The 25,896-nt window shown below is 43.7% G+C and overlaps 1 protein-coding gene across 1 annotated transcript in view; it reads right to left on the bottom strand.

Annotated features, from left to right (window-relative positions):
- Window positions 1–3,117: 3,117 nt before the first annotated feature.
- DCAF5 (DDB1 and CUL4 associated factor 5) overlaps window positions 3,118–25,896 on the bottom strand; it is a 73,076-nt gene continuing 50,297 nt past the window's right edge. The window contains 3 exon segments of the mRNA XM_015562040.1: window positions 3,118–4,869; window positions 4,872–5,007; window positions 11,416–11,543. Of these exon segments, the coding sequence (XP_015417526.1) occupies window positions 3,245–4,869; window positions 4,872–5,007; window positions 11,416–11,543 (1,889 nt within the window). The 3' untranslated portion in view covers window positions 3,118–3,244.

Genomic DNA, 25,896 nt, shown 5'->3' with positions numbered 1-25,896 from the left:
TTCCTCACCAGAGTCTTGGCTGGCAAGATTTTTCAGTTAACTGGAGGCAGTTTCAGAGGCAGGATGTATAAGGCCTTTTGTTTGTTTTTCCTTTAAGAAAACAAGTTTGCAGTGCATGCCTGAGACAGGGCAGGAAAAGCAATCTGATATCTGGAAACATCAGAAAACATTTCTTTGGGGGCTGTTTATAATGTTGCTTTACTGCCTCACTCACTCAGTTCCAACTGATAAAAGGGTCAATTCCAGACCAAGTAGATACCTCTGTGTATCCTACATTTTGTTGTTCAGATGTGACATTTGTCCCAATACCTTAGAAGTGACAGTGACCATTGGCCAATTTTTCTTCTGGTCTTCAGTGTAGCTTTGAATCAAGTTTCCAACTAGGCAAGAATGAAACCAGGAAATAAATGTAAGAAGAGGGATGTCTAAGAAACCTAGTCTCCCTTGGAAGAGAAGAGGAAGCCATGAGAAGCGAATAATAGGTTTATTTGCATAAACACAGAAGAGTTAGCGCTGCTGGGAGAGGTGGGCTTGTGAGGAGGTAAGGCTTCAGCAGAGGAAGGCACCGTGACAAACAGGGGACTCCGGCTTAGAAAACCAAGCACAGTAGCAACCTTCGTTTGCCCCAAGCCAACTACTCATTTACTTGCTGTCCTACAGACACAGGAATCACAAAACCAGGTGAAAAATAAAGTGGAGAGAAATGGTTTTATATATCTGGACCAGCCACTTAAAATTTTATGTACAGGATGCAGAAAAAGACCTGAGGCACTTTTGAATAGCTCTTGATCTGATCAGTGCCACAGTCCTGCTGGTAAAAAGACCTCTCCTGGAAGAATCTGGAGATTAAATATGCCTCCCAAATTGGAGCCTCTATAACAGTGGTTCTCAACCTTGGCTGCACATTAGAATCACCTGGGAATCTTTTTAAAATCCTGATTTCTGGGCCCCACCCTCCGGAAATTCTGTTTCTTTGTTATGGGGTGGGGCCACAACATTAGTAACAAAGAAACAGAATTTCCGGAGGATGAGGCCCAGAAATCAGGATTTTAAAAAGATTCCCAGGTGATTCTAATGTGCAGCCAAGGTTGAGAACCACTGCTCTATACTATAGGCCTTAAGTTAGGGGTTTGGGCAAAGGGATCCTGGAAGTGGTTCCAGCCAGGTTTCCAGGATCACAATCACAGACAGATTTCTAGAAATGAGAGTGGAGTGGCCACAGAGACAAGCATTTCTCCTGCTCCTGTGGATACCCTGAGGGCCTATCTCCTGGCCGCTGACCCTGGGGTGCTGGGAAGGGTCTCTCCCAAGGATGAAAGGCATCCTTACTAAAAAAGGATCTTTCTTGGATACTAAAGTTGAACCAGAATAAACTTTGACTTCTCTTTTGAGTACCCAAATGAGATGAAGGCTTTTTAACATGAAAAGACCAAATTCTGCATTTGAGAACAGTAACTACCAAGTTCACAAGGGAACTTAAACCACTTCTTTATTCCCCAGGAAGATATGTGGATTATCAGAGAAGTCAGAAAAGGATACCTACTGATTAAATAAAACAAAAAGATTAGGTATGCTGACTAGGAAGGGGAAGAGAAACACACACTGAATGATTGTATCTTTTTTAGTATATAAAGGATTAAAAAATTCCAATTTAATAAATTTTGGAAAAGCAAATGTAAAATGACTTGGGCTTATAAAACCAGAATTTACAATTATCTGTGAATAGTCAAAGACAAATCATAAAACCATTTTGATTACAAATCCAAAGCAATTCTAATGGTTACAGAACCATTTTTATTCCCCCAGTGAGATTACAATTGTTAAATTGTAAGCATCCCCACTGCTACTCACACTCCTTCAGCTCCTTCTCCTAAGACAGTTTTCACTCCAAGTCACATCACACAGACCAGGCACATCTTTCCTTTCACAAAGCTTAGCAAGCTATCTCCTTTTGGCTTAACCAACAACCTTCTATTTATCAATAACCCGTCCTCCCCCAGTGCCTAAATCCACCCGAGTCTTCATCCTGCATAGGTTTTCTCCCGTTGGTCCCAGTTCCAGTAGGGCAGGTCCTCCTCTAAAAGGATCAGTGAGGCCACATCAGTCACTCATTGGTTCTTGCCTACACCAATGCTGACTGGGCTCCTAGTTGTCTAGCACCTTTGTGCCCAAGAAAGTGATTGTGTTCTTCTCTCTCTCTTCTTCATTTCTTGCCACTATTCTCCTGCCTTTTCATGACATCTATGACAATAAGATATCTGGTCATCCTTAGTCCTTCCTGTCTTGCACAACCCTTCATTGGTAACCAAGTGACTGTAACTACCATTGCAATGCTGAAAATCTCTTGGTCTTTTCCCCTCTCAATCTGTATGTACCTCAATGAAACAGAGTCTATTCTAGGAGCCAGGAGTCTTAAACCAGTGACTCCTCTCTCCACACACACTGCCTCCTAACAGACCTATGTAATAAGAATCTGTTACTTCAAGATGTCCGCTGCTCTGCAAGATCTAGTCAGAACACCACAGCCTCTGTTAATTGCAAGCCTGGGGGAAGATGCTAGGCCCACGAATTCTCACCAATCATTTTGGGCTGAATTAAATTAATATAGTACCACACTCTGCTCTTTACTACACTTTTAAACACACATATAACATCCACTTTAGTAGTTTGAGCACACAGTTCTTGACAGCTATCTTTCCCCCTTCTTTCAATATGCCTAGACGCCATCCCATAGGGCCAAGGAAGCGCCTGCCGGCCTTCTGAGTGTCTCTTAGAACTAAGTATCTAACTGGTTAAAGTGTTACCCACAACTAGTTATATTTTATGGCCTCCATATAGTATGTGTTGCAGCATCCCTCCATAGATCCTTTTCTGATGGAGAACTAAGGACAAGTCTGAAACAATGAGTTCACGCATACCCGTGTACACACACACAAGAACAAATCAAATGTCTCAACAAGGGTTTACTTTGACGGAATCTAATCTGCACAGGTACACTATACTCAAGTTTTACTAGAAAGGAGTCACTTGGATTTTTCCCCTTTCTTAGCACAGCACAAGCCAATGGACAACTAAACATCAGACCCATTATTGAACAGAAAGGAGCAGCATCAGACACAAAATTCAGGCCCTGGTTTTATGTGCCTTTAATACTTTTTTTCCTTTCCTCTGTATTCACTAAACAGGATTAAAAATTTTTTTGTAAAGCTCCTTTTTGTAGCTTTTTGTTTTCCCTTTGTATTTATCATGTTTTTAGTTTCTTCTCTGAGGAGGAATTCTCTGAATCTGTATCTTCCAATTCGACTCGGTGCCTTTTGAGGCCACCATGGCCATGAACAGCCCTGCTGCTGTCTATGCCTGGGGAGTCAGTGGGGTCCTCTCTCATTCCAGCACTGGGGGTCTCACAGGCCATTTCAGACCCACAACGATCTTTGTGTAGGAGTCCCCCTGTGAAGGACAAGTTATGGTCATTGTCTGAATGTCCTGGAGAAGAGCAGGCCACTGCTTCCAGCTCCCCAAAGTTCTGTCCATTGTTGTGAGGGTGAGGGGGGCGAGGGTGTAAGCGTCCATTATTGTGGTTGGCACTGATGGTTTCGAGGCTTCTCTCTTCACTGTCGTCAGATTGGGTCCTGGGACAGTTGCCAGACTCACTGTTGAGAGTAGAGCCAGATGCCTTGGGGACAGGAGGAGAAGGCGGCTCCTCGGCCCGGCTGCTCAGGGCCTTGCTCAGAGCCTTTCCACTGAGCTTCTTGGTTTCAAAAGAGTGTTCTACGGAGCCACTGTTGTTAGTGTCCGGAGCGGTGTCCTCTGGTGCCTCTGCCCGAGAGTGGCCACTGTGCTCATGGCCTGGGGCAATGCTGGGATTTTTAGCAGAAGTTCCTTCTTTTAAAGCATCCTTGCTGCAGCCTTCAGGGGGTAGGTCCTGGTTCCTTTGGGCCCCCAAGGTGTTTAGACAGGTTTCCTTACTGGAGGAAGGGCCTGGGCTGTCCTTATGGCTGGTTCCCGCACTCCCTTCGTCTGCTTTCCCAGACACCAGGGAGCTCTCTCCATCCTTATTTGAGTAGGAGATATAGGAGTAGCGGAGCCACTTGTAAGCTTTATAAATCTTGCACTCCACTGACTCAATGTCTGAAGTTGGTGATGCCCGGCCTGGCTGCATCTCCAGAGCGGAAGTGCTCCGCTCAGGAGAGGAGGTGGGGGAGGAGGAGAGGTCATCCACTTTGATCTGGGGATAATCATAGTTGTCTTCTCCAATGTAGGTGTTGGCGGGCTTGGGTGGGGCGCTGGGCTTCTCTTCTCGGGGCGCCTTTTGCCTGCGCCGCATGGCATTCCGCTGCCGGGTGGACGTTCGGCGTTCATTCAGTTCCTCCTCGTCCTCAGAGCTACTAGAGCTGCTGGAGCTGCTGGACTCATCTTCGGGACTGGGAGACCGAGGCCGGGGGAAGAGATCCGTGTCCAGTTCAACCTCACAGGCATTTTCTTCAGAGTCCGACTCATTGGAGAGCGCCAGGAGGCGTTTGTCCTGGTAGCGCCGCAGAGTCGACAGGCACTGCTGGCGGGAAGTTGCATCCTTGCAAGCGGGTGGCGGAGGAGTTGCGGCCACTGCGTTCGAGGTGGTGACCCGCAGGGGCCCCAGGTGGAAGGCGCTGTCTGCAGACTCCTCCACTGTAGGTGGCGGGGAGCGGGGCAGCGAGGCCGAGGACTCGGAGTCGGTATAACCTGAGCGCTCGCTGACCCCCGCGTGCAGCTGGAGGATGGTGCTCTCGCTCAGGTCGCTGTCAGAGTCAGAGCTCCAGCCCTCGATCTCGCAGCGCACCAGCGAGTCAAAGAAGGCCCTTATCCGGGGGTCCTCCTGCACAGACTGGTTGGGTAGTCGTGCGACAGGCCACTCCCACTGTTCAGCACAAGGCTGCTGTACTCTTCGTGGGTGTAGAGGCAGCGGGAATCATCCTCAATCCGACCGTCAAGGTCTCCGGTACATCCTGGCTGCTTGTACGGGCTCCAGATCTGCACAGAAGGTGAAAACAAGACCAAGGAGGGCTGATTGGAAAGTATTCTAAACCTGGTGGCAACAGAGAACACCAAGGCAGAGCTTTCCCAGACCCTTCCTGTCATTTAGCCAGAACTTGTCAACCAACTTTAAAAATAGTCTTTATCAGACTGGATTATATTGGGCACATATGAAAACCGAGGCTTCTAACGTCAGATGTGGGAAAAAGGCTGGTCTAGGCCGCAGCATTAGTCACGAGACCTAAGTCCTGTCTCTAGGCCCAGGATAATCACCCACCATCTCCCCCAAAACCCACCTGCCCCTTTCACCTCCTCCCTCTATTAGAATGAAAATTATAATACTACCCTTCATAATCTCAGAGGATAGAGTATTTAAAGATTGGCCAATGTGTTCAAAACTCTCAGAAGACTGAAGCTGTGCACAGAGAGGCACCACTTTGCCAAAGTGAAACAGACCCAGCAGTTAGTCCTCTGTGACAGTTAATATTTTAGCCTCTAACTCCACTTCCCTCCAACTGCAACATTTCTATTTTTAACTAATGGGAATTGCTTCTGGAGCTTGATGAGAATAGCCAACTGCCTACATTGCACTTCCCTCTTGGACATGCAGGCATTAGTTACCCAGGAAACTGGGTTCTCCTAACCAGGGAGTTGCTGGCTTGCTCCTCAACTCTTCTGTTACTGCAGGGATAGTGCACCCATTACCCCAAGACTGCAGCCCCATCCCTTAACATCCCTCCACTCCATGGTCAGAAACACGGATTCATAGCTAAAATGTGGCTAAACTAGGATTCAAACTCAGGTCTGTCTGAATGCAAAGGCCCAACTTTACAAGTTGAATAAATTATGCAAAAATCAAGTTTGAGGTAAATTAAGCTGTCACTGCAAATGAGGACAATTAGCTTCACCTGACTGCCAGACTGGTCCACGGAGCAGCACAAAGAAGCTTGGTTAGATCAGCTAGTAGCCATGGCAACTCAGATAAAATTCCAGGCGATTTTCTTGCCTGACAGGCTGGTGTCTATCTTTAGATGGCACCCAACCCAGAAAACAGTGGCTCCTCATTCCCTATGCTCTGTCAAGACAATGGCTTCATTTCCCCAAAGCTATCCAAAGCCAAATTTGCCTCCACAAATTTACTGAAGCCTGTTCCCTCCATGCTTTACTTGAACTCCTGATTAGTGCTTCTTTGGAGGATTCCCCACTTCAAGAGGGGCTGAAGAAACCTTCTAGGTTAGCTCTCTACCAATTCCCAATTCAGATTCATCCCTCCTCCAACTTGTGTCCTGCCTACAACTCCTCAGGTGTTCTCCCCACTCGGGCTACATAATCTCACCCAGGGGAGTTTGAATACAGTGGTTCTCGAACTCTGGAGTGCACAAGAATCACCTGAAGAATAATTATAACATTGACTCCTGAGCCCCACCCACCTTTAAAGATTCTGATTCAATAAGTCATGGGGAGGTGTCAGGGTTCTGAATGTTTAACAAGCACTCAAGGAATGAGCAAGTGGAGGGGAACCAAGTTTTAAGAAACACTAGAATGTAGTCAGTAGAAAATAAGTAGCAGAAAACAACAGATATATCTAAAGAATCTCAAATCCTTTTTGAGATTCAACGTTTGAGAAACATTTAAACAGGGCCTTCAGCAACAGGCTCAAACAATAAATGATTATCTCTGAGAACAGATGTCCAAAGGAATAGAAGTTTGTGGCTTAGAAAGGAAAATGAGGGGTCCTAAAGGCAAAACCCTTAGGATGTTTTGTGGTTCTACACTATATTCTGAACCAAATCTCACACTTCCCCAGTTTAAAAAATGGTGAAATGTTACCAACCATGTGGTCAAACATGAAGCCAAATCTTTATGTACTTCACAGAAACTCAGAATTTGTTAACAGAAGCACAAAATATTAATAGCAAGATGCTGGTCTAACTAGCCAACAAGCTAGTTTTGAGGTTCTAATCTACTATCCAGAGCCCTACGTCTTCATGTAAAGAATGAAAACCAAAACACTGAAAGTCAGCTTTTATTTGGATTCTGGAATACATTAAGCTGAGGCAGAGTTTCATTCCTGAAGCTTGGAGTAATGGAACAGGAGGCAGGAGACTTGAGTGTGGGTTTTCACTCAGCTCCCTCATCTAAGCAGTGAATAGATGTATTACCCAATCCTAAGATTCATAGACAGCCAGTTTTCTAGCCTCAGGAGACTTGAAGCACAGAGCTGCTGGAGCAGGTAGAACAGATAGGAACCCCAACCCCATTGCATGTCCCTGTGCAAATGACTTCACCCTGTTCTGTAGAAAGTCCTTTTTCTCAGCTGTAGAAATAAGAATCATTTCTATAGTCCATACCAAAACACCAATAAATGTGGTGCTTTCTTTCATTTAGCAGCTGAATGCCTCAATCAGAAAGAGACTTTTGAACACAAGAAATACTAATGGTTCCTATTATCGCAGTCCTCCATCATCCATAATATAAATTTCAAGCATTTGTGAAATTGTTTATTTATTTACAGTGAAAGTGAAAAATGAAAATAGAACTTCCTGTGACATATGAAAGGTAGCTAGACATGCCTCCTCATAGGGCAAGGCTCATGAGAAAAGGAAGAGGGATGAGCAGCTCTCTCTTTCCAAGTCCAGTGAAAAGTTTAGCTCAAGAGGCTGCTGATGAAAAGGATACAGTTCAATTCTTTTTCAAATGTTCTCCACATTCTTTAATTTAGCCCACCTCTAGCCTACCTTCCCAGCCTTATACCTTAGTCCTCCCTTCTTGTGCTCTTCACTTAGGCCAAATATTATCATTTTGGCCTAAAACAGTCCTACACTTTGCTGCTTCTGAGCATTTATTCATAAGCACAATGCTTGGAACACAGTAGGTGATCAATAAATATTTGTTGACTCAATGAAGTAATTAAATATTCATTCCCTCCATTTAGAATTTTCTACCAATATTATGCCTGTTCTTTTTTTGCAGTGTTTATTCTTCAAAATCTAGTTCAAATATTACATAAACTGAGATTTCCCCCACATGGGAAAAAAATATCTCTCTCCTCCCACAGCACTTTTTAATGTCTCTTGTATACCTATTGCATTTCCCAAATTTATATTATGGATGATGGAGGACTGCGATAATAGGAACCATCAGTATTTCTTGTGTTCAAAAGTCTCTTTGAGGATGAGTCTGAAACTTTCTGATTGAGGCATTCAGCTGCTAAATGAAAGAAAGCACCACATTTATTGGTGTTTTGGTATGGACTATCTTTATTTCTTGTCTCTCCTACCAGGTCATCAATTCCTAGGGGACTTGCATTACCTTTCTTTACCTTTGCGTTCCCTATAGGGCCTAGCACAAATGGCACACAATAGTTATATCACACATATGGGGTGAAAAAATATTGGCCTTTGAGAAAAAAACAAAGTCAGTATTTGCCCTGCTGGTGTGGCTCAGTGACTGAGCGTCGACCTATGAACCAGGAGGTCACAATTTGATTCCCGGTCAGGGCACATGCCCAGGTTGGGGGCTCGATCCCCAACAGGGAGCATGCAGGAGGCAGCTGATCAATGATTCTCTCTCATCATTGATGTTTATCTCTCTCGCTCTCCCTTCCTCTCTGAAGAAAAAAAAAATTAAAAAAAAATATGATTTGCCCCATCTTGTCCCTGCTTGTGTTTAACTACAAAAGAGACCCCTCTTTTGCTAAATGTGAACATTCAAGGGGACAGAAAACCTGTTGTGGGTGAGAAAAGGCGGGCCTGACAACAGGGACTCTTCTCCTCTGGGCTAGGAAGGCAGCAGTGAAGGACACACAGGGAGAAGGTGGGATAAAGTGGAGAGAGAGAAAAGCAGGAGTCAGGCTGGAGTAGAGCATGGTGGGATAATATTCTTTGAGCCACTGACCCTCTCAGAAACAGCATGTAGGGAAGTGACATTTATTAAAACAGTCAGATATGGACGGGCACAGGTCATTCATAGGCTCTCTTGGGTGACATTTCATGGTTAGTGTTTTCACTTGACAGATGAGAGACACTCAAAAAGCTGCTTGACGGTACCAACTGACTTAAGGTTTCAAATGGCTTAATGTGCCTCCTGGTGGGACAGGATTCAGACCCTACTGGAACCTAGAAGCAGTAAGAACTATAGTTTAGTCTGGATAACCTCACAAAGAAAACATTTTCTTCTCTTTCTCCCCTGAGAGCTTGGCTAGTTTCCAACCTATGACCTTTAGGGTAAGGATTCCAGTTGACTAAATAGTAATTGGGGAGATTCAGCACAGAAGCATCCCAGATTGTATAGTCACGCAGGAAATTTTCTTCTAAAGGAGATGCCCAAGCAGAGCTCTCTGAGAAAAAGAATGACGCCAACAGGCCTGGAGAGGGCATGCCAACCCATTAGTCATAGGCCAAAGGAGAAAGGAAAGCAATGCAAGGGACAAGGCCAATTCAATGACCGCCCAAGCCAAGGACTACTGAGATGATCAAGTGCAGCAGGACATCAGCTTGCCTCCTTCCCACTAGCATGGTAAGTGTGGCAGTGCTCTGGGAAGAACAAAGAACAGGGCTCTATCCTAGCTTTACCATTAAGTAGGTGTGTAATTAACCTCACCCAGTTAACTTATATCATAAACATCATCATCTGTAAAAAGAAAAAGTCAATAAAAATGATCTATAAATCCTGTTCTAGCCCTATGGGGAAATGCATGCAATCATGAAAGTCACAGGACCAACAAAATCTAAATACAAAAAGCTGGAATAAGGACAAATAAGCATATTGATTGAAACTCCAACATTATATCTCTGATAGCTTTCCTTGCCTCAGATATAACTTGGTTTAATTTTAGATGCCTTTTTTAAAGAGCAAAACAAAATGAAAACTACCAAATCATCACAAACCAAGTTTTACTTTCCCCCTAAAACAGCGGTTCTCAACCTGTGGAGGTCAAATGACCCTTTCACAGGGGTTGCCTAAGACCATCGGAAAACACATATATAATTACATATAGTTTTTGTGATTAATCACTATGCTTTAATTATGTTCAATTTGTAACAATGAAATTGGGGGTCACCACAACATGAGGAACTTTATTAAAGGGTCGCGGCATTAGGAAGGTTGAGAACCACTGAACTAAGGGGATGGTGGCTTCTTTTTTTTTTTTTATAATATATTTTATTGACTTTTTTTTAAAGAGAGGAAGAAAGAGGGATAGAGAGTTAGAACATCGATGAGAGAGAAACATCGATCAGCTGCCTCCTGCACACCCCCTCCTGGGAATGTGCCCGCAACCAAGGTACATGCCCTTGACTGGAATTGGACCTGTGACCTTTCAGTCCACAGGCTGACGCTCTATCCACTGAGCCAAACTGGTCAGGGCGGGATGGTGGCTTCTTAACCTCCAGATGGGGTTTAGAAATCAGAATTCATCAGACTCAAGATCAAAGGCCACTGGAAATGTTGGAGCATACAGATGTTTCAAAGCCTAGTGACTATTTTAAAAATGGTCTTGAGACACAGAAGAGAAGATATAACGATAGAGCAGAGAGAGATCTGAAGATATTGATTCTAGTGTGATGTGGCCACAAGTGAAGGAATATTGGTAACCTCCAGAAGCTGCAAGAGGGTGCTCCCTAGGCCTGGCTATCTCTAGAGCTTCAAGGACAGGAAGGGAAGCAATTTCTGTTTCTTGAAGTTGCATAAAGTATCTGCCAGGGTTTATCATGTGTCCAAAAGAGAGACAGTGCACATTTCATAAATTTACCTCTTTCTGACCATGAGGAAGAAACAATTCTTCTGTTTTCTATTGATGCTTTTCAAAACCCAGTTCTTTACAAAAGCCTCTAAGTGAGTATCTTGTGAGTTAATACGTCAATATCTATGTATATAAAAGCCTAAGAGACCATTAAGACTGGTTGACCGGTCGCTATGATGTGCACTGACCACCAGAGGGCAGACGCTCAATGCAGGAGCTGCCCCCTGGTGATCAGTGCGCTCCCACAGCCAGGCAACCTCCCGTGATCCCTCCCCCCAGCCGGCCCCAATGGCCCCAATGGGGTCAGCCAACCAACCTCCCACAGTCCCTCCCTACAAACTGGGCAAGACACCCCGATTGCCCAATTGCTGGCCAGGCCAAGGGATCCCACCAGTGCATGAATTTGTGCACTGGGCCTCTAGTATTTGAATAAATGACAATACATTGTTCCTTATCTTAAAAAAAAAAAAAAAGGTCCTGAAAGGAGTTAAGTTTTAAATCACTCTTGTTAAAATCAATTTTTCAATATTTTATAGTATGCCAAAATAATTGAGAATTTTAATAGACTGTTAGTACGTTTACATATGAGGTCCTACATACATTTCTTCCAACTGTGAATTGTAATAATTTCTCTAAAAGGACAGAATAGGAAGGTGCCTCACCTTGATAATCTTTTCTACACCAGAAGAGCAGATCATGTAGGTGTGGGGGTTAAATCGGACCTGGTTAACAATAGACCGATGCCCTTTCAGCACCATGAAGGCTCCGTTGACCACTCTACCAATGCCACCTGGGAAGACAGAAGGAAACAAAAATCCAATGAGGAAAGTATATATGTTCCAGTAATGGCAGGCAAACAGCTCTGAATTGGAATCGAGTTTTTTTATTAACTATTCCACCAGCAGATAGCTTAATCTTACAGATAAAGTTGCTATGGGAAGAGGGAAGATGAAGTATCTCTCGGCATATGTGCTCTTACCAAGAGCCTTTATTTAGCCTTTAAGCATTGCCCACGCCCACCCACTGTAATTCCATTGTCAATGAAGCTATATCCACTTAAAACATTTCATAAGTTTTTTGATACCAAGATAGCATCCAAGTGTTACCTTAGAAAAAGCCAGTCATGACCAAAATGAGACTGAACTGCTTGGGAACAGTTAGGCAGCTGAGCCAGGGACAAGCAGAACCAGAAGCATGTAATTATTCAAATGCACAAAAACATTTCTGGTCCATTTGCCCTCAATTTCTATGATGCAGATAGTAAAATAAACAAACAAATATATAAAGCCACTGGGAAATAATGGGAGATATACTTTTTTTTTCCCCTGGAAGAAGGGAAGAACTAAGGATAAAGAGAGGAGATTTGGGTCACTTTCTTAATAAGCAGAGCCCACGTTTTGAGAATCTGATTTAAAGCGCGTGGGCCTTAAAGACACCATGTCTGGATCAGAATCAAGAGGCCACGACAGAAAGCTGTACTTTAAAGACCATCCCATAAACTTTTTTCTTCAATGGCTGAGAAAAGTACCAGAGGCCTGGAACTTGCACCATAAATGAATATGTCATCTTTTATGAACTTGGGATAATCCCAAAGGTTCAACCTCACTGGTCAGGACATCACAGTCACACAGAACACATGCACCCAAGTCCTGAGCAAGGTTGCTTCTGAGTAACCGTCAACAACAGCTCAGTACACACAGGCCAACCTGTGACCCGAGCAAAATGGCAAATACGATGCATTCAGACACAGACAAATGAGTGTTCACTTATCTAAGCAATAAATACCTTCTTAGTCTCTACCAGGAGCATGGCATACCCTAGAAACTATACCCTAGTGGTCTAGTTTTGGCTCCACATTCCACACCATCACGCTCCCAATTCCATCTTGCTCAATATCATTCCAAACATGTACTGTTTCGGTGTTTGGAAGGAATATAACTAAAACATCACTTCTCTAGAAACATTCTGGCTCTGGGGAAGGGGGTCCTCTGCTTTTGGCATCCCGATACAACTCCTCTTTTGCCTCATGGAAGATATTCCTCTTTATTGCCATGTAAATATATTTTTTTATAACAGCTATGTCTCAGACTGTACTGATCTGTCCCTTCACAGTGCCAACTTATACAGTACTAGGTGCTTCCTCTACTTGGTGGGTGACAAAAATATCCTTTGCCTAATCCCCCTGCCACATACTTGACATTACTAATATTTGAATTGTCCAGGATGGATAATACATTTAAAGCTATTCATATCTCAGCCTAACATCAAATTTGCTAATGAACCATAAAGGAAAAGAGTGACTAGACATAGAACTGTTATGATTTTATGAAGAAAAGCAGGATCAGAAAAGGTAAAGCACCAAAGTAGGATGCCACGACGGAATCCCCTAGACAGCCTCAGTGCCCTGCATTCCTAGGCTGGAGTGATGGGAGGGAAAAGTAACCTGAATCTACTCAAAATAAAAGGGATCCGTGGGAATCTAAAACAGTTGTCTCAATACAGGAATCTTACCACCACCAAGAAGTTCCTTCAAGTCTAATTTTGTTCTATATGAGGTTGATTCAACAAATAGCATTACTGCTCACGGTCTCTTCTGAATTCTGTTTAACAACATCCTACTCCTATCTATACCCCCATGGGGGTGGGTCACTAGCAAAGAAACTTCAGGTTAAACTAGTACCAATCTCTTGTTTAATCCTACAAGGGATTAAAGTGCCTCCAAGAAAAGGAACTAAAGTAACTCAGAGAATTTAAGTGACTTCTTCCAAGTCATACAGCTAGTAAATGGCAGAGCCAGGATTTGAATCAGAGTCAATGTGGCTATAATGCCTAATCTACTACCTTTCTACCATATTGGTAGCCTTTGAGAAATGAAAGGATTTGAACAGGCATGAAGTAAGAAGCTCATAACTGATATCCAAATCTTTCTAAATCTTTATCTTATAGATTGGTTTTCTTTTTCTTTTTTTCTTCTTTGAGAGAAAGGGGAAGGGAGAGGGAGAGAGAGAGAAACATTGATGTGAAAGCGAAACATCAATTGGTGGAGTTTCCTCAAAAAGTTAAAAATGGAACTCCCATTTGACCCAGTGATCCCACTTCTAGGAATATATCCCAAGAAAACAGAAACATCAATCAGAAAGTATATATGCACCCCTATGTTCATAGCAGCACAATTTACCATAGCTAAGATCTGGAAACAGCCTAAGTGCCCATCAGCAGATGAATGGATTAGAAAACTGTGGTACGAGGTGGGGGGCGGGGCAGGTTGGAAGGGATCAATGGGAAAGGGAGGGGGCATATGTAATACTTTCAACAATAAAGAGCAATAAAAACAAACAAACAAACAAACAAACAGCCCATCAATTGGCTGCCTCCTGACCAGGGATTGAACCAGCAACCTTTTGGTGCACGGGGCAACACCCAACCAACTGAGCCACACTAGCCAGGGCTGGTTTTCGTTTTAAGTCCTGAATTTAAATGGGGTATCAATGCTTGAAAATTCCAGACCACAGAAAAACCATTTCTATTACTCTTTCGTGCACTGTAACCTCATCTGGTTTCTCTTCTTGGTAGCAATTTTAATATGAAGTCTTCTCTCTTCTTTCCACCCAAACTGATACCTAGGAAGTCTGAAAAAGAGGAGGAAGCCAATAGACCAAGAGACTGATAGTGTAAACAGCTACAGAAAGCATTATTGCTTCCATTTGTTTAAGGTAACCAAAGCTATGTACACAGAATCATAGCAATGAAAGGGCTTCAGAAAGGTTCTCCACAGTTTTTTTTCTGGTTCCCAGGTTTCAAGTGATTGGCTACAGCGGCTACTATATAGTTAGATACAATGATTTTTAGAGAATAAATTATTATCAGTTCCGGAGATTGAGTAATTCAGATAGATAAGATTTCTTTATTCTGAAATGGCTAAAGTAAAAATACCAGCATCAGTAAGAATGCTGGGGTCTCCTCTCCTCCATTACTTAGCCAGACCCTGCCCATCAATAGATGGACCAAGTTGAAAGGAGCTAGGGCTAGGGCTAGGCAGAGATTATTTCTTCCAAGAACTACGTGACCTATATATTCCCCTGTGGGTCATCTCTAGACTATAGGTCAGAGGCCTTGTGAGGATCAACCTCACCCATGGTTACCAAATGAAGCTATGACCTAATCATGAATAATGGGTACCAATGAATAAATTAGGACACACCCAGGAAAAATGGCACTCATCCTTGAGCTGTCATTTATTTATACAGTTCTGTACAGACTGATGGTCATTTCTCTGGTGCATCAGTTTGGCCAGTTCAACCAAACATGTTAGCACCACTTTGTAGGTCTCTTTAATAAGTCAAGGCCAAAGTTCCCTTATTTCCATCTTTCCTTTGGTTCAGTAGGGATAATAGGGGGATGGGGAAGGCTATAAATCACTTGACTCTAAAACCCCAGAAAATAAAATAATTGGGCCATCTCATAAGATTCCAACATCAGTGCCGAAACCGGTTTGGCTCAGTGGATAGAGCGTCGGCCTGCGGACTGAAAGGTCCCGGGTTCGATTCCGGTCAAGGGCATGTACCTGGGTTGCGCGCACATTTCCGGCGGGGGATGTGCAGGAGGCAGCTGATCGATGTTTCTCTCTCATCGATGTTTCTAACTCTCTATCTCTCTCCCTTTCTCTCTGTAAAAAATCAATAAAATATATTAAAAAAAAAAAAGATTCCAACATCAGTGACTCACTCACTACCTTAGGGAGTTTAGGAAACACAAAGGGACTCAGAGATGACCCCTTGCTTAGAACTCTGAAAAAGACCTTTCTAAAATGCCAAGGCCAAATGTTCCCCTAGAGAAGAGAAGGCTCCAAGTGTATAGGTCCTCACTTCCCTCTCCTTCTTTACCTATGCTCCTCTTTTCACAACATTCAGCCAGAGACTTGTTCCTCAGGCTCCTCAAGGGTCAGGGACACCACTCTCATTTCTCACTAACTTGTTACTTCGCTTTTTGTCAATTTAATTTGCTTCAACAAAGTCCTCCAAGAATGACTATGCTTTCAACTCAAAAGCTAAAAGCAACCTGGTCATATTTTTTTGATGCCTTAGTCTAACAGCAACTTATCAATCATGTTACAAAGTGGTCCTCAATGACACTTGGGGCTACAGAACAGGACACTGCTCCCCATCTTCCCTAATCTAGTCCATCAGGAAATTCTGATGGTTTTACCTTCATAGTATATCTAGATTACAACCCTATTGCCTCAGCTCATGCCACTATCACCACACAACTATATAATGCGACACTCTTGCCAGTTCTCATTTCTATGGTTGGCAGCCTCGTTCAACTCAGTAACTGGAGTGATCCTGTTAAAAGAAGTCGCATCATGTCATTCCTCTGCTCAGAATTCCCTAATGGCTCTCTATTTCACTCACAATAAGAACCCATGAGACACCCTGTGTCCCACTTACCTCTATGACTTTAATCCCTACATACGCTCCCCCCTCCCTCACTCTGCTTAAACAGATTGATTTCCTTGCTGTTTCTCATACACACCAGGCACATTTTAACTTAAGAACCTTTGCACTGATTTTACCTGAAATGTTCTTCCCCCAGATTTCTGCATGGCTAACTCCCTCACCACTTTGAGGATTTGCTCAAATGTGATTTTCTCCATGAGGCCTATACTAAATATCCTATCAAAAACTGCATTTCCCTGGTCCCCCTCCCCCAATACCACTTCCTGTCCCCCTTATTCTACTTTTCCTTTTCCATGGTACTTCTAACTTTTTAAACATAGTATATAATTTATTGTGTCTGTTGTTCATTGTCTGCTTTCCCCTCTAGAATGTAAGTTACATGTTGGCAGGGCTCTTTTGTTCCTCTGTTGTACTCCAAGCCTATAGAATGGTGCTGATCATATAATAGGTTTTCAGTAAATATTTGATAAGTGAATGAAAAGATGTCAATGTATTAGACCATGGGATATAAGCATGCAGGGAAAAATGCAGTCTCTATTAGTGGGCTCCATCACCCAACATGTGGATTGTCCAAGGGTTCCTCTTTCTCCTTCTTCCTGCTGTCAGTTTTGAATGTTTCATTTTCTTCCTTTCTTTCTTTAAAGTATTTTAGCTATGGTAAGAGTAGAGAAATAAAGGGACTAAAATCCTACCTATCCTTCATGGTCCTCTGAAATGCTAACCCCATGAAAATTTTACTGATATCCAAAATCTCTTCAAGCACTCCTTTAATCATCCTTTTTATGGGCCTTAGAACTCATTTTTAAATTTAGAGCACCATACATACGTACCCTTTTTCATCCCCCTTAGATTGGAAGTTCTTTGAGGGCAAGAAAGTGTTTATCTTTCAATTGCTCATAGGGCTTTGCATAATATAATGTCTTATATAAGGATACTCAATAAATAAACAAATTGAAATAAATGCCCTCACCATTTTCTATGGAACAAGGCTTGAAGGAGAAGGCTAAAGCTATCATAGTGGAACCTCAGTTCTTGAACTTAATTTGTTCCAGAAGGCTGTTCAAGAAGTGATTTGCTAAAAAACTGAATCATTTTTTCCCCATTAGAAATAGTGTAAATGGGATTAATCCATTCTAGATCTCCAAATGTTTCTGTTTTAACCTTTCTCAATTACTCGTGATCGTTGTTTCATCAGCACTTTCACACCCTTAGCAACATAACATCAGCACTCTTTTTTTGTTGTTGTTAATCCTTACCCGAGGATATTTTTTCCATTGATTTTTAAAGAGTGGAAGGGAGGGGGAGATACATATATAGAAACATCAATGTGAGAGAGACAGATTGATTGGTTGCCTCCCACATGCACCTGACCAGGGCCAGGGATCGAGCCTGCAACTGAGGTACGTGCTCTTGACTGAAATCATATCTGGGACCTTCACCTTTGGAACTGACACTATAACCACTGAGCAAAAGTGGCTAGGGCAACATTAGCACTCTTGTTGGCCTCTTTATGTTTTAGATTTTTCTTTTTTAAGCTCTACTGTTGTTCTCACATCTTTCCTTTTCACTTTGCTGTTATCACTAACCTTCTTAGGACCTAGAATGACTTACTGTACAATCCTATATAATAAAAGGCTAATATGCAAATAGACCAAACGGTGGAACAACCGGAACAACTGAACAACTGAACAACTGGTCTCTATGATGTGCGTTGACCATCAGGGGTTGTGCGCGGAACATAGTGGGCAAAGGCCACAGCGGGATGGTGGAGCAGGTGAGTGGGGCACCAGTCGCCATCATTGGGATGAGCCTCTGGTAGTTACTGAAAATTCTTTGCTCCCAGGCACTGCGGTCCCGCCTGGTGCTCACACCTGCTGCTGGCGTTCGCCCTGCTTGTACCCGTTGCTGGTGCCAGAGCTGCTACTTGTACCCACTGCCAGCGCCAGCTCTGCTCGCACCAGGTGCCGGTGCCCGGCACCGGTCCCGATTGCTCAGCACCATCAGCGGGTACAAGCAGTGGCTGCCAGCCCTGATCGCCCGAGGGGTTTCTCCACTTCCCCCTGCTCCTGAGGGGTAATTGGGGCAGCAGCCACCACTCGCATCCACTTCTGGCGCCAGCCCCAATCACTCCACACTATCAGCAGGTGTGAGCAAGGCCGGCGCCGTCAGCACATGGGAGTGGTGCCAGCAGGAGCAGGGCTGCCAGCAGACAGGGGACCGGGGGCCATGGCTGGAGAGGCTGGGTGGGCACATGGAGTATGGGCTAAGACCTGCCCCTGTGCCTAGTGCAGCTTTGCAGCTCACAGTTCCTTTCAAGGTGCATGAATTCATGCACTGGGCGCCTAGTTTAATAATAATAAGCAGCAACAAAAGCACAAAAAATAGCCACAGCACAATTTCATGAGATGTTAACAATGCCAGGTTTAGTGGTAAACTGAGTCATACTTATACATTCTCTCCTTTGTTTGACAAGTAACTGATCATATCAGCATGAGAGTGTTGTTGGGCAGAGAACCAAAGTGTTGTTCAACAGCCGAGACATTATTTCATGAACAACTTGGTGGAGAAATGAATTGTTTGAGATGGGAGATATTCAAGAACCAAGGTTTGGTTTGATAAGTACCTGCTGAGGCAATCTATTTCATTCCTGACTCCACTGGTAGAATTAAGAATTTATAGTTATAGCTCTGGCCAGTGTGGCTCAGTTGGCTGAGTTTCGTCCCATGCACTGAAAGTTCTCTGGTTCTATTCCTGATCAGAGCATGTACCCAGATTTCAGGTTCAATCCCCGGTTGGGGTGCATACGGGGAGGCATCCAATCGATGTTTCTCTCTCAAATTAATTAAAACTTTTTCTTTTAAGGAAAGAATATACAGCTATAAGAGTAAAGGGACTACTTCTTTTCTTTGCTGTCTCTCAAAGAGTTTTCTAAATTCTAAACATCCTTTTAGCAATTCCAAAAGGCCCGAGTGAACAATCCTAAGGTCTCCAAGTTTCAAACCATAAAGAGAAGTACAATCAGGGTACTGACAATACAGAAAGAGTAGTGGCTATCTCCTGGGGACCAGGAGCCACTTAAGAGTTAAGAAAAGCCAGATGGGGACAGGCAGTGCTGTCAGTAAAGCTCAAGGTGCCCATAGACAGCAATGCTTAATTGCACAAAGTCAATTAGGCTAAGTTCTTCTTTCATCATCTGTATTTCATATGTGTTTGCAACCAACTACCTGTACCAATCAAAACCAGTTGTTCTTCTAATTACATGGGGAAAAAGCAGGTGTCCAGGCCTACTCATTGAGTCAACGCATGTGCAGAAAAAGGAGACAGAGCATGTACACATAGGCAGGCCTCTGAAAATGCATTTACAGCTATTTCCAGCCTACTTCATCAGCCTACTGGCAGTGGGGGTAGCTGCAGTGACTTGGCAATGAAACCGCATGTTTACCCCCTCCATTCAGGGAAAAACTTGTCATACAACTTTTCCCCTCTTAAACTACATAGTCCAAAGCAACTTTCATGCAGAAACAATGTAACTGACCATTCAGGAGGGCACCAGAAGACAATGTCTTGGTCTCTAAGTAGTTTTTCAGAAGAAAGTTAAAAGGGAGAAAGTTTTTTAAATGAGAAATAACAATTATTTCTTATTAATTGCTAAGGGGGGGAGGGGGTGGAGGAGAGTATGGTGGGATAAATGATGATGGAAAAAAATATTTAAAAGAAAAAGAAAAAAAAAAGAGCCCCGCCCAGTGTGGCTTAGTGGAGTGTCATTCCATACACCAAAAAGTGGCGGGTTGGATACCAGATTGGGCTCTCTCTCTTTATCCCTAAGAAGGTAGATATTACTATTGTTATTGTTAACATTTTTATTTTACAGGTGAAGAAACAGAATTTTGGCCATGGCCAGTGGGGCTCAGATTGCCGATTCCATTCCTGGTCAGGAGGGCACATGCCCAGGTTGCTGGCTCCATCCCTGGTCGGGAGGCAGCCAATCGATGTTTCTCTCACATCAATGTTCCTCACTCTCTTCCCCTTTCTCCCCCACCCCCTCTAAAAAAAAACACAACAACACAATAACACACACACAACAGAAAAACTAAAAACATATTTAAAAAACAAACAAACAGAAGCTTGGCAAGATTAAATAATTTTCCCAAAACTTCCAACTAGAAGATGAATGGATTAGGAATTTAAACCCAGGCCTACCAACTCAATTACATTCTGCTTCTTCCCATAAACAGTAAGGTCTTAGTGTAGAGGCATGTCTCGGGGGAAGCAACACTATCTGTGAAAATCCTAAGCCCTTTCCAACAAGAATTAGGGGAATGGGAAGGAGAGTACAATATGAATATTTTCTAGAGATACCCAACTCCACCACACGTTACCAAATCCATTATGTCCATATTTAAGTTACCAGGGAGAAAATGCTTTGGAAATTATGGATCTACTAGGGGCCCAGTGCACGAATTTGTGCACCTTAAAAGGAACCATGGGCCGCGAGGCTGCGGTGGGCACAGGGGCAGGTCTTAGCCCATCCTCCATGCCCCCGCCCAGCCCCTCCGCCACAGCCCCAGTCCCGTCTGCCAGCAACCCTGCTCCTGCCTTTGCTACTCTCACACGCTGACAGCACAGAGTGATTGGGGCTGGTGCCATCAGTGGGTGAGCGGCAGCTGCTGCCCTGATTGCCTCTCAGGACCAGGGGGAGTTGGAGAAGCCCTCAGGGGTGATTGGGGCCGACAGCCGCTGCTCACACCTGCTGATGGTGCTGAGCGATCAGGGCCGGCACCAGGTGCTGGCAGTGAGTGCAGCAGCGGCTCTGGCGATGGCAGGGGTTGTGAGTGGGGTCAGTGCCAGCAGCAGGTGCAAGCACTGGGTGAGACCGTGGTGTGCAGGTTATTTTCAGTAACCACCAGAGGCTCTCCCCGATGACAGTGACTGGCGCCCCGCCTTAGTCTGGTGCCCCAACTCACCTGCTCTACCATCCCACCACGGCTGATGCCCACCATGTTCTGCGCTCTGCCACCTGCTGCCAACTCCTGATATGTTCTGCACTCCCCTCCCCCCGCCCCCGTGGTCAGTGCACGTCATAGTGACAGGTTGTTCCATTGTTCTACCATTCGGTCTATTTGCATATTAGGGTTTTATATATATATTTAGATGGGCACTGGCCTTATTTTACATAGAATAATAATGTCTTACATTTGAAAGCACACAATTTTCAGAAAGCTTCTAAGACTATTAAATCATCTCATGAGCCCGGCCAGCATGGATCAGTGGTTGAGCGTTGACCAGGAGGTCATGGCTTGATTCCTGGTTGGGGCACATGCCCAGGTTGTGGGCTTGATCCCCAGTGTGGGGCATGCAGGAGGCAGCCGATCAAGGATTCTCTCTCATCACTGATGTTTCTATCTCTCTCTCCCTCTCCCTTCCTCTCTGAAATCAATAAAAATATATTAAAATGAATAAATAAAAAAATAAGTAAATATTTTTAAAAATCATCTCATGATTTGGGGCGGTAGGTGCAGAGGCAATTTTATAGAAGAAACTGAGGCTCAGACAATCCTATCTAATAAAAGACAAAAAGGGTAATTAACCGTACCTCCACTACGCTTCCCATTGGCTAATCAGGGCAATATGCAAATTAACTGCCAACAAAGATGGTGGCCAGCAGCCACGCTGCTGAAGTGAACATGAGGCTTGCCTGCTCCAGTGATGGAGGAAGCCAAGGTTCCCCGTGGGGACCCCCACCCTGAAGGGGGTGCGCCAGCCTGAAAACAGCTGTCAGCCCCTCACCCAGGCTGGCCAGGCACCCAAACGGGACCCCCACCCTGATCTGGATCTCCCTTCAAGGCAAACCAGCTGGCCCCCACCCTTGCACCAGGCTTCTATCCTATATAGTAAAAGGGTAATATGCAAAGACCCTAATGGCAGAAAGACTGGGAATGACTGGCCACTATGACACACACTGACTACCAGGGGGCAGACACTCAATGCAGGAGGTGCCCTCTGGTCATCAGTGAGCTCCCACATGGAGGAGCTCTGCTCAGCCACAAGCCAGGCTGATGGCTGCCAGTACAGCGGTGGTGGTGGGAGCCTCTCCTGCCTCCTCAGCAGCTCTAAGGATGTCTGACTGCAGCTTAGGCCTGCTCCCCGCTGGCAAGTAGACATCCCCTGAGGGCTGCCGTGCTGCCAGAGGGATGTCTGATTGCCATCTTAGGCCCAATCCCCCCCCGCCCCCGGGGAGCAGGCCCAAGTCAGCAGGTGGTCATCCCCTGAGGGGTCCCAGACTGCGAGAGGGCACAGGCCGGGCTGAGGGACCCCCGCCACAGCCCTGCTGTGCACAAATTTTTGTGCACCAAGCCTCTAGTTGTTACATAATTTGCCTCGAATGGATCACTGGACCAGCTATGTAGAGGCAGCACTGGACTCAAAACCAGGTATGGTTTTAAGCCCAATGCTCCTTCCAATACACCACAGTGACTATACTTAACCGCAGGTCTATTTATTTTCTTTTCAGAATTACCACAGGAAAACAGATGCTCTTCCTATGTGCTGCAGAGGTGTAAAACATATTCTGATGGGCTTTTTTGCCACAGTAAAATTCCCAGTTCTAGTCCTCCTCTAATTTTTAAAGAGGTTTTTAGAAATGAGTTATGTGACATTAACTAAAATATCAAGCCTAATCTTGCCAGTAACAAGTTTTACAATGGGGTTATATCTTACATTTCAAAATGATTTTCTCAGCCCACTAGGAAGCCTGATGAGAATTACTTAGCTAATTCGTTGTCAGTGTTGTTTATATAATGAATAAATTTCATCTCTCTGGAGTTTGTGTAGCAAAAAAATGTCCCCAGTGATTGTCAGTCTTTCTGAACAGAAGAGCGAAAAAGAAAAAGATGCCCTTGCTTTTGGCTCACACTCAGGACTTCTCTCCATTTAGCTCTCCCAGCATTTGGCATACACTGTGAAGCACACAGCAGGCATTCAATAAATGCTGATTGCTTGTCATCTGATTATGCCATACGGCATATAACAGCAAACCAACTCCCTGTAACAGACTGCTTTAGTATCTTATGTTCAACTGGCATGCACAGAGAGCGAGTTCAGCCTCATTCCATATTTGTTTAAATCAAAGAGGCAGTAGATTAGATTAGAAATCTCCTGACAGACTTTTCGTCCTTTAAGCATTCTAAGCTAGAATCCAAGAACCACATCTAGCCCTTATATGTTATGTTTAGTTTGCCGAACTTTGCCAAATATTTTTTGAACTATGAATTACCAATGTTTAAAAAATAGAGAGATTACATAGAAAAATAAGAGGTGCTAAGTATCCCTGAAGCCAGGTTGAAGGGTAGGGCTGTAAACAGGATGAAGTGAAAACCTATATAAAGAGCAATTTCACCATCATAGCCTTCCCTAGTACGCATGGTCAGGAAACTACCCCTTCCCCACACAAAAGCAGAGGCCTGGGGGTTGCCAACTGAAAGAGATTTTGGACTTGGAATAGACACAAATCGGGGAATGGGGATTAAACAAAAATCTGTGTATAGATCTGAGAACCATAGTTCTATTCCCCTATTTGGCTCTTTGTACCATAGTTCAACTGCTAGGTAAATATCCTGATAGAAAATCAAAGATTCCTACTTGGGGAAACTGGCTAATTTCAGTAGTAGGAAGCCAATGGACAATGGGCAAAATTTAAAACTTAAAATATTATGTTTGTTATAGGAAGAAAAAGAAACTTGCATTTAAAAAAAAAGCTTTGTAATATTATTTGATTTAAAATGTATGTATCTGTATTACTTTGATAATAAAAGTACTTAACTCTAAAAATAGTAAAAAGTAAAATGAAAATGAAAAAAGAACAAGGAAGAATAGAAAAAAAAATTTTTTTAAATGTGTGTTAGAATAGTAGCAGGAAGACTGAATCCCCAAATGAGCCCAGGTTTGCTAAAAATAATCCAAAAAAGTACTTTAGTTACTCGCAAAGCAAGATGATGATCAAAGAGACAGCTTGTGACAGACTGATGATGCAATGTTAAAGGGTAATACAGAAAAAACAAACAACTCAACTACCAGTTAGTGAATCTTGTTAGAGAAATAATTATAAGGTCCTGTCCTTTTGTACTATGAAACCCAAGCACCAAATAAAGGATGTGATCCAGGACCAACCACACAGCCCCATGTGGAAACTATGGGATTTCTAGCAACTCTAAGTATGAGTGGATCATGGGTCTGTGAACTCCAAAAACAGCTTTTTGTGATCCCGTATACTTTCTGAAACACCATGTAGCAAGGAGTCAAAGCTTTTCTCTGTTCTAGTCAGACTACATCTGTTGCACTTATTCATTATTCAATTAATCCTTAAACAGAGGTAAAACAAATCTAGAGGAAAGAAATCAGTACATTCAAGAAATCGGTATCGCCGAAACCGGTTTGGCTCAGTGGATAGAGCGTCGGCTTGTGGATTGAAAGGTCCCAGGTTCGATTCCGGTCAAGGGCATGTACCTGGGTTGCAGGCACATCCCCAGTGGGAGATGTGCAGGAGGCAGCTGATCGATGTCTCTCTCATCGATGTTTCTAGCTCTCTATCTCTCTCCCTTCCTCTCTGTAAAAAATCAATAAAATATATTAAAAAAAAAAGAAAGAAATCAGTATCATTTCCTTGAGGTGCTGCTAAGTAAACTTGGGGGTGCTATCTCTGGAGGAAATAGAGAAGGGGACATGAGAGCCACCTTCAAATGAGTAAAAGGCTCTGAAAAGGAAGGATGATAATAAGGCTGTTCTCAGTATGCCACATTCAAAAGATTACAGAGGGATACAGAGTAAGGATTCCAGAAAATTTCTCATCAATGAAGTTACCTTGGGGCAACAAGCACCTTTCCATGGTGGGCATCTTAGCAGAAGGTTTAAATTATGCCTAAATAAAAGTGTACTTTAATATATACTCTGTATATGTAACTTATAACTCAAAAAAATGATTGTGGGGGTGGGTATGTGAACAGAAAATTTTGTAGATCCCTGATCTGGGCCAAGTATCCATGCAATACTTGAACACCTTTCATGTTTTTATTTTTATTAAGAAAATTTTATTCCTATTGTGATTTATTCTTTGACCACGGCTATTTACTTAATTTTTTCAATGAGGAATTTTTAAGAAGATATGGAAACAAATATAAAAAGTATAGCTTAATGAAGTTCATAAGTTGAATACCCTTATAACCAACACCCAGGTCAAGAAATGGAATTTTTCTGGCTATTCATTCCGAGGCCCCTACATGCCTCATTGCAATTACAACCCCTTCATTCCCCCATCCTATCTAATCTAATCTAATAAAAGAGAAACATGCAAATTAACCATAGCTTTGCTACTCCCCAAACCATGCCCACCAGCCAATCAGAGCGACTATATGCAAATTAACCCAACCAAGATGGCGGCCGGCAGCCACGGAGCTGTAGCAAGCAGGAGGCTTGATTGCCCCGGCGATGGAGGAAGCCAAGCTTCCTGCCGGCCCTGGCCGGCTGTGGAGTCCACCAAAGGTAACAAAGTTTCAATTATAGAAGCTAAATAAATCCCAGATACCTGCTTCCTGCCAGCCTCCACTGGGGGCTTGGGTGGCTGGGGGCTGTGACCAGCCTGCAAACAGCCATCAGCCCCTCACCCAGGATGGCCAGGCACCCCAGAGGGATGGA

This window comes from Myotis davidii, unplaced genomic scaffold (assembly GCF_000327345.1).
Source record: "Myotis davidii unplaced genomic scaffold, ASM32734v1 scaffold17, whole genome shotgun sequence".
NCBI classification, from domain to species: Eukaryota; Metazoa; Chordata; class Mammalia; order Chiroptera; family Vespertilionidae; genus Myotis; species Myotis davidii.
The sequence above is the reverse complement of the archived record's forward strand: the minus strand, read 5'-3'. Positions and strand labels throughout refer to the sequence as shown.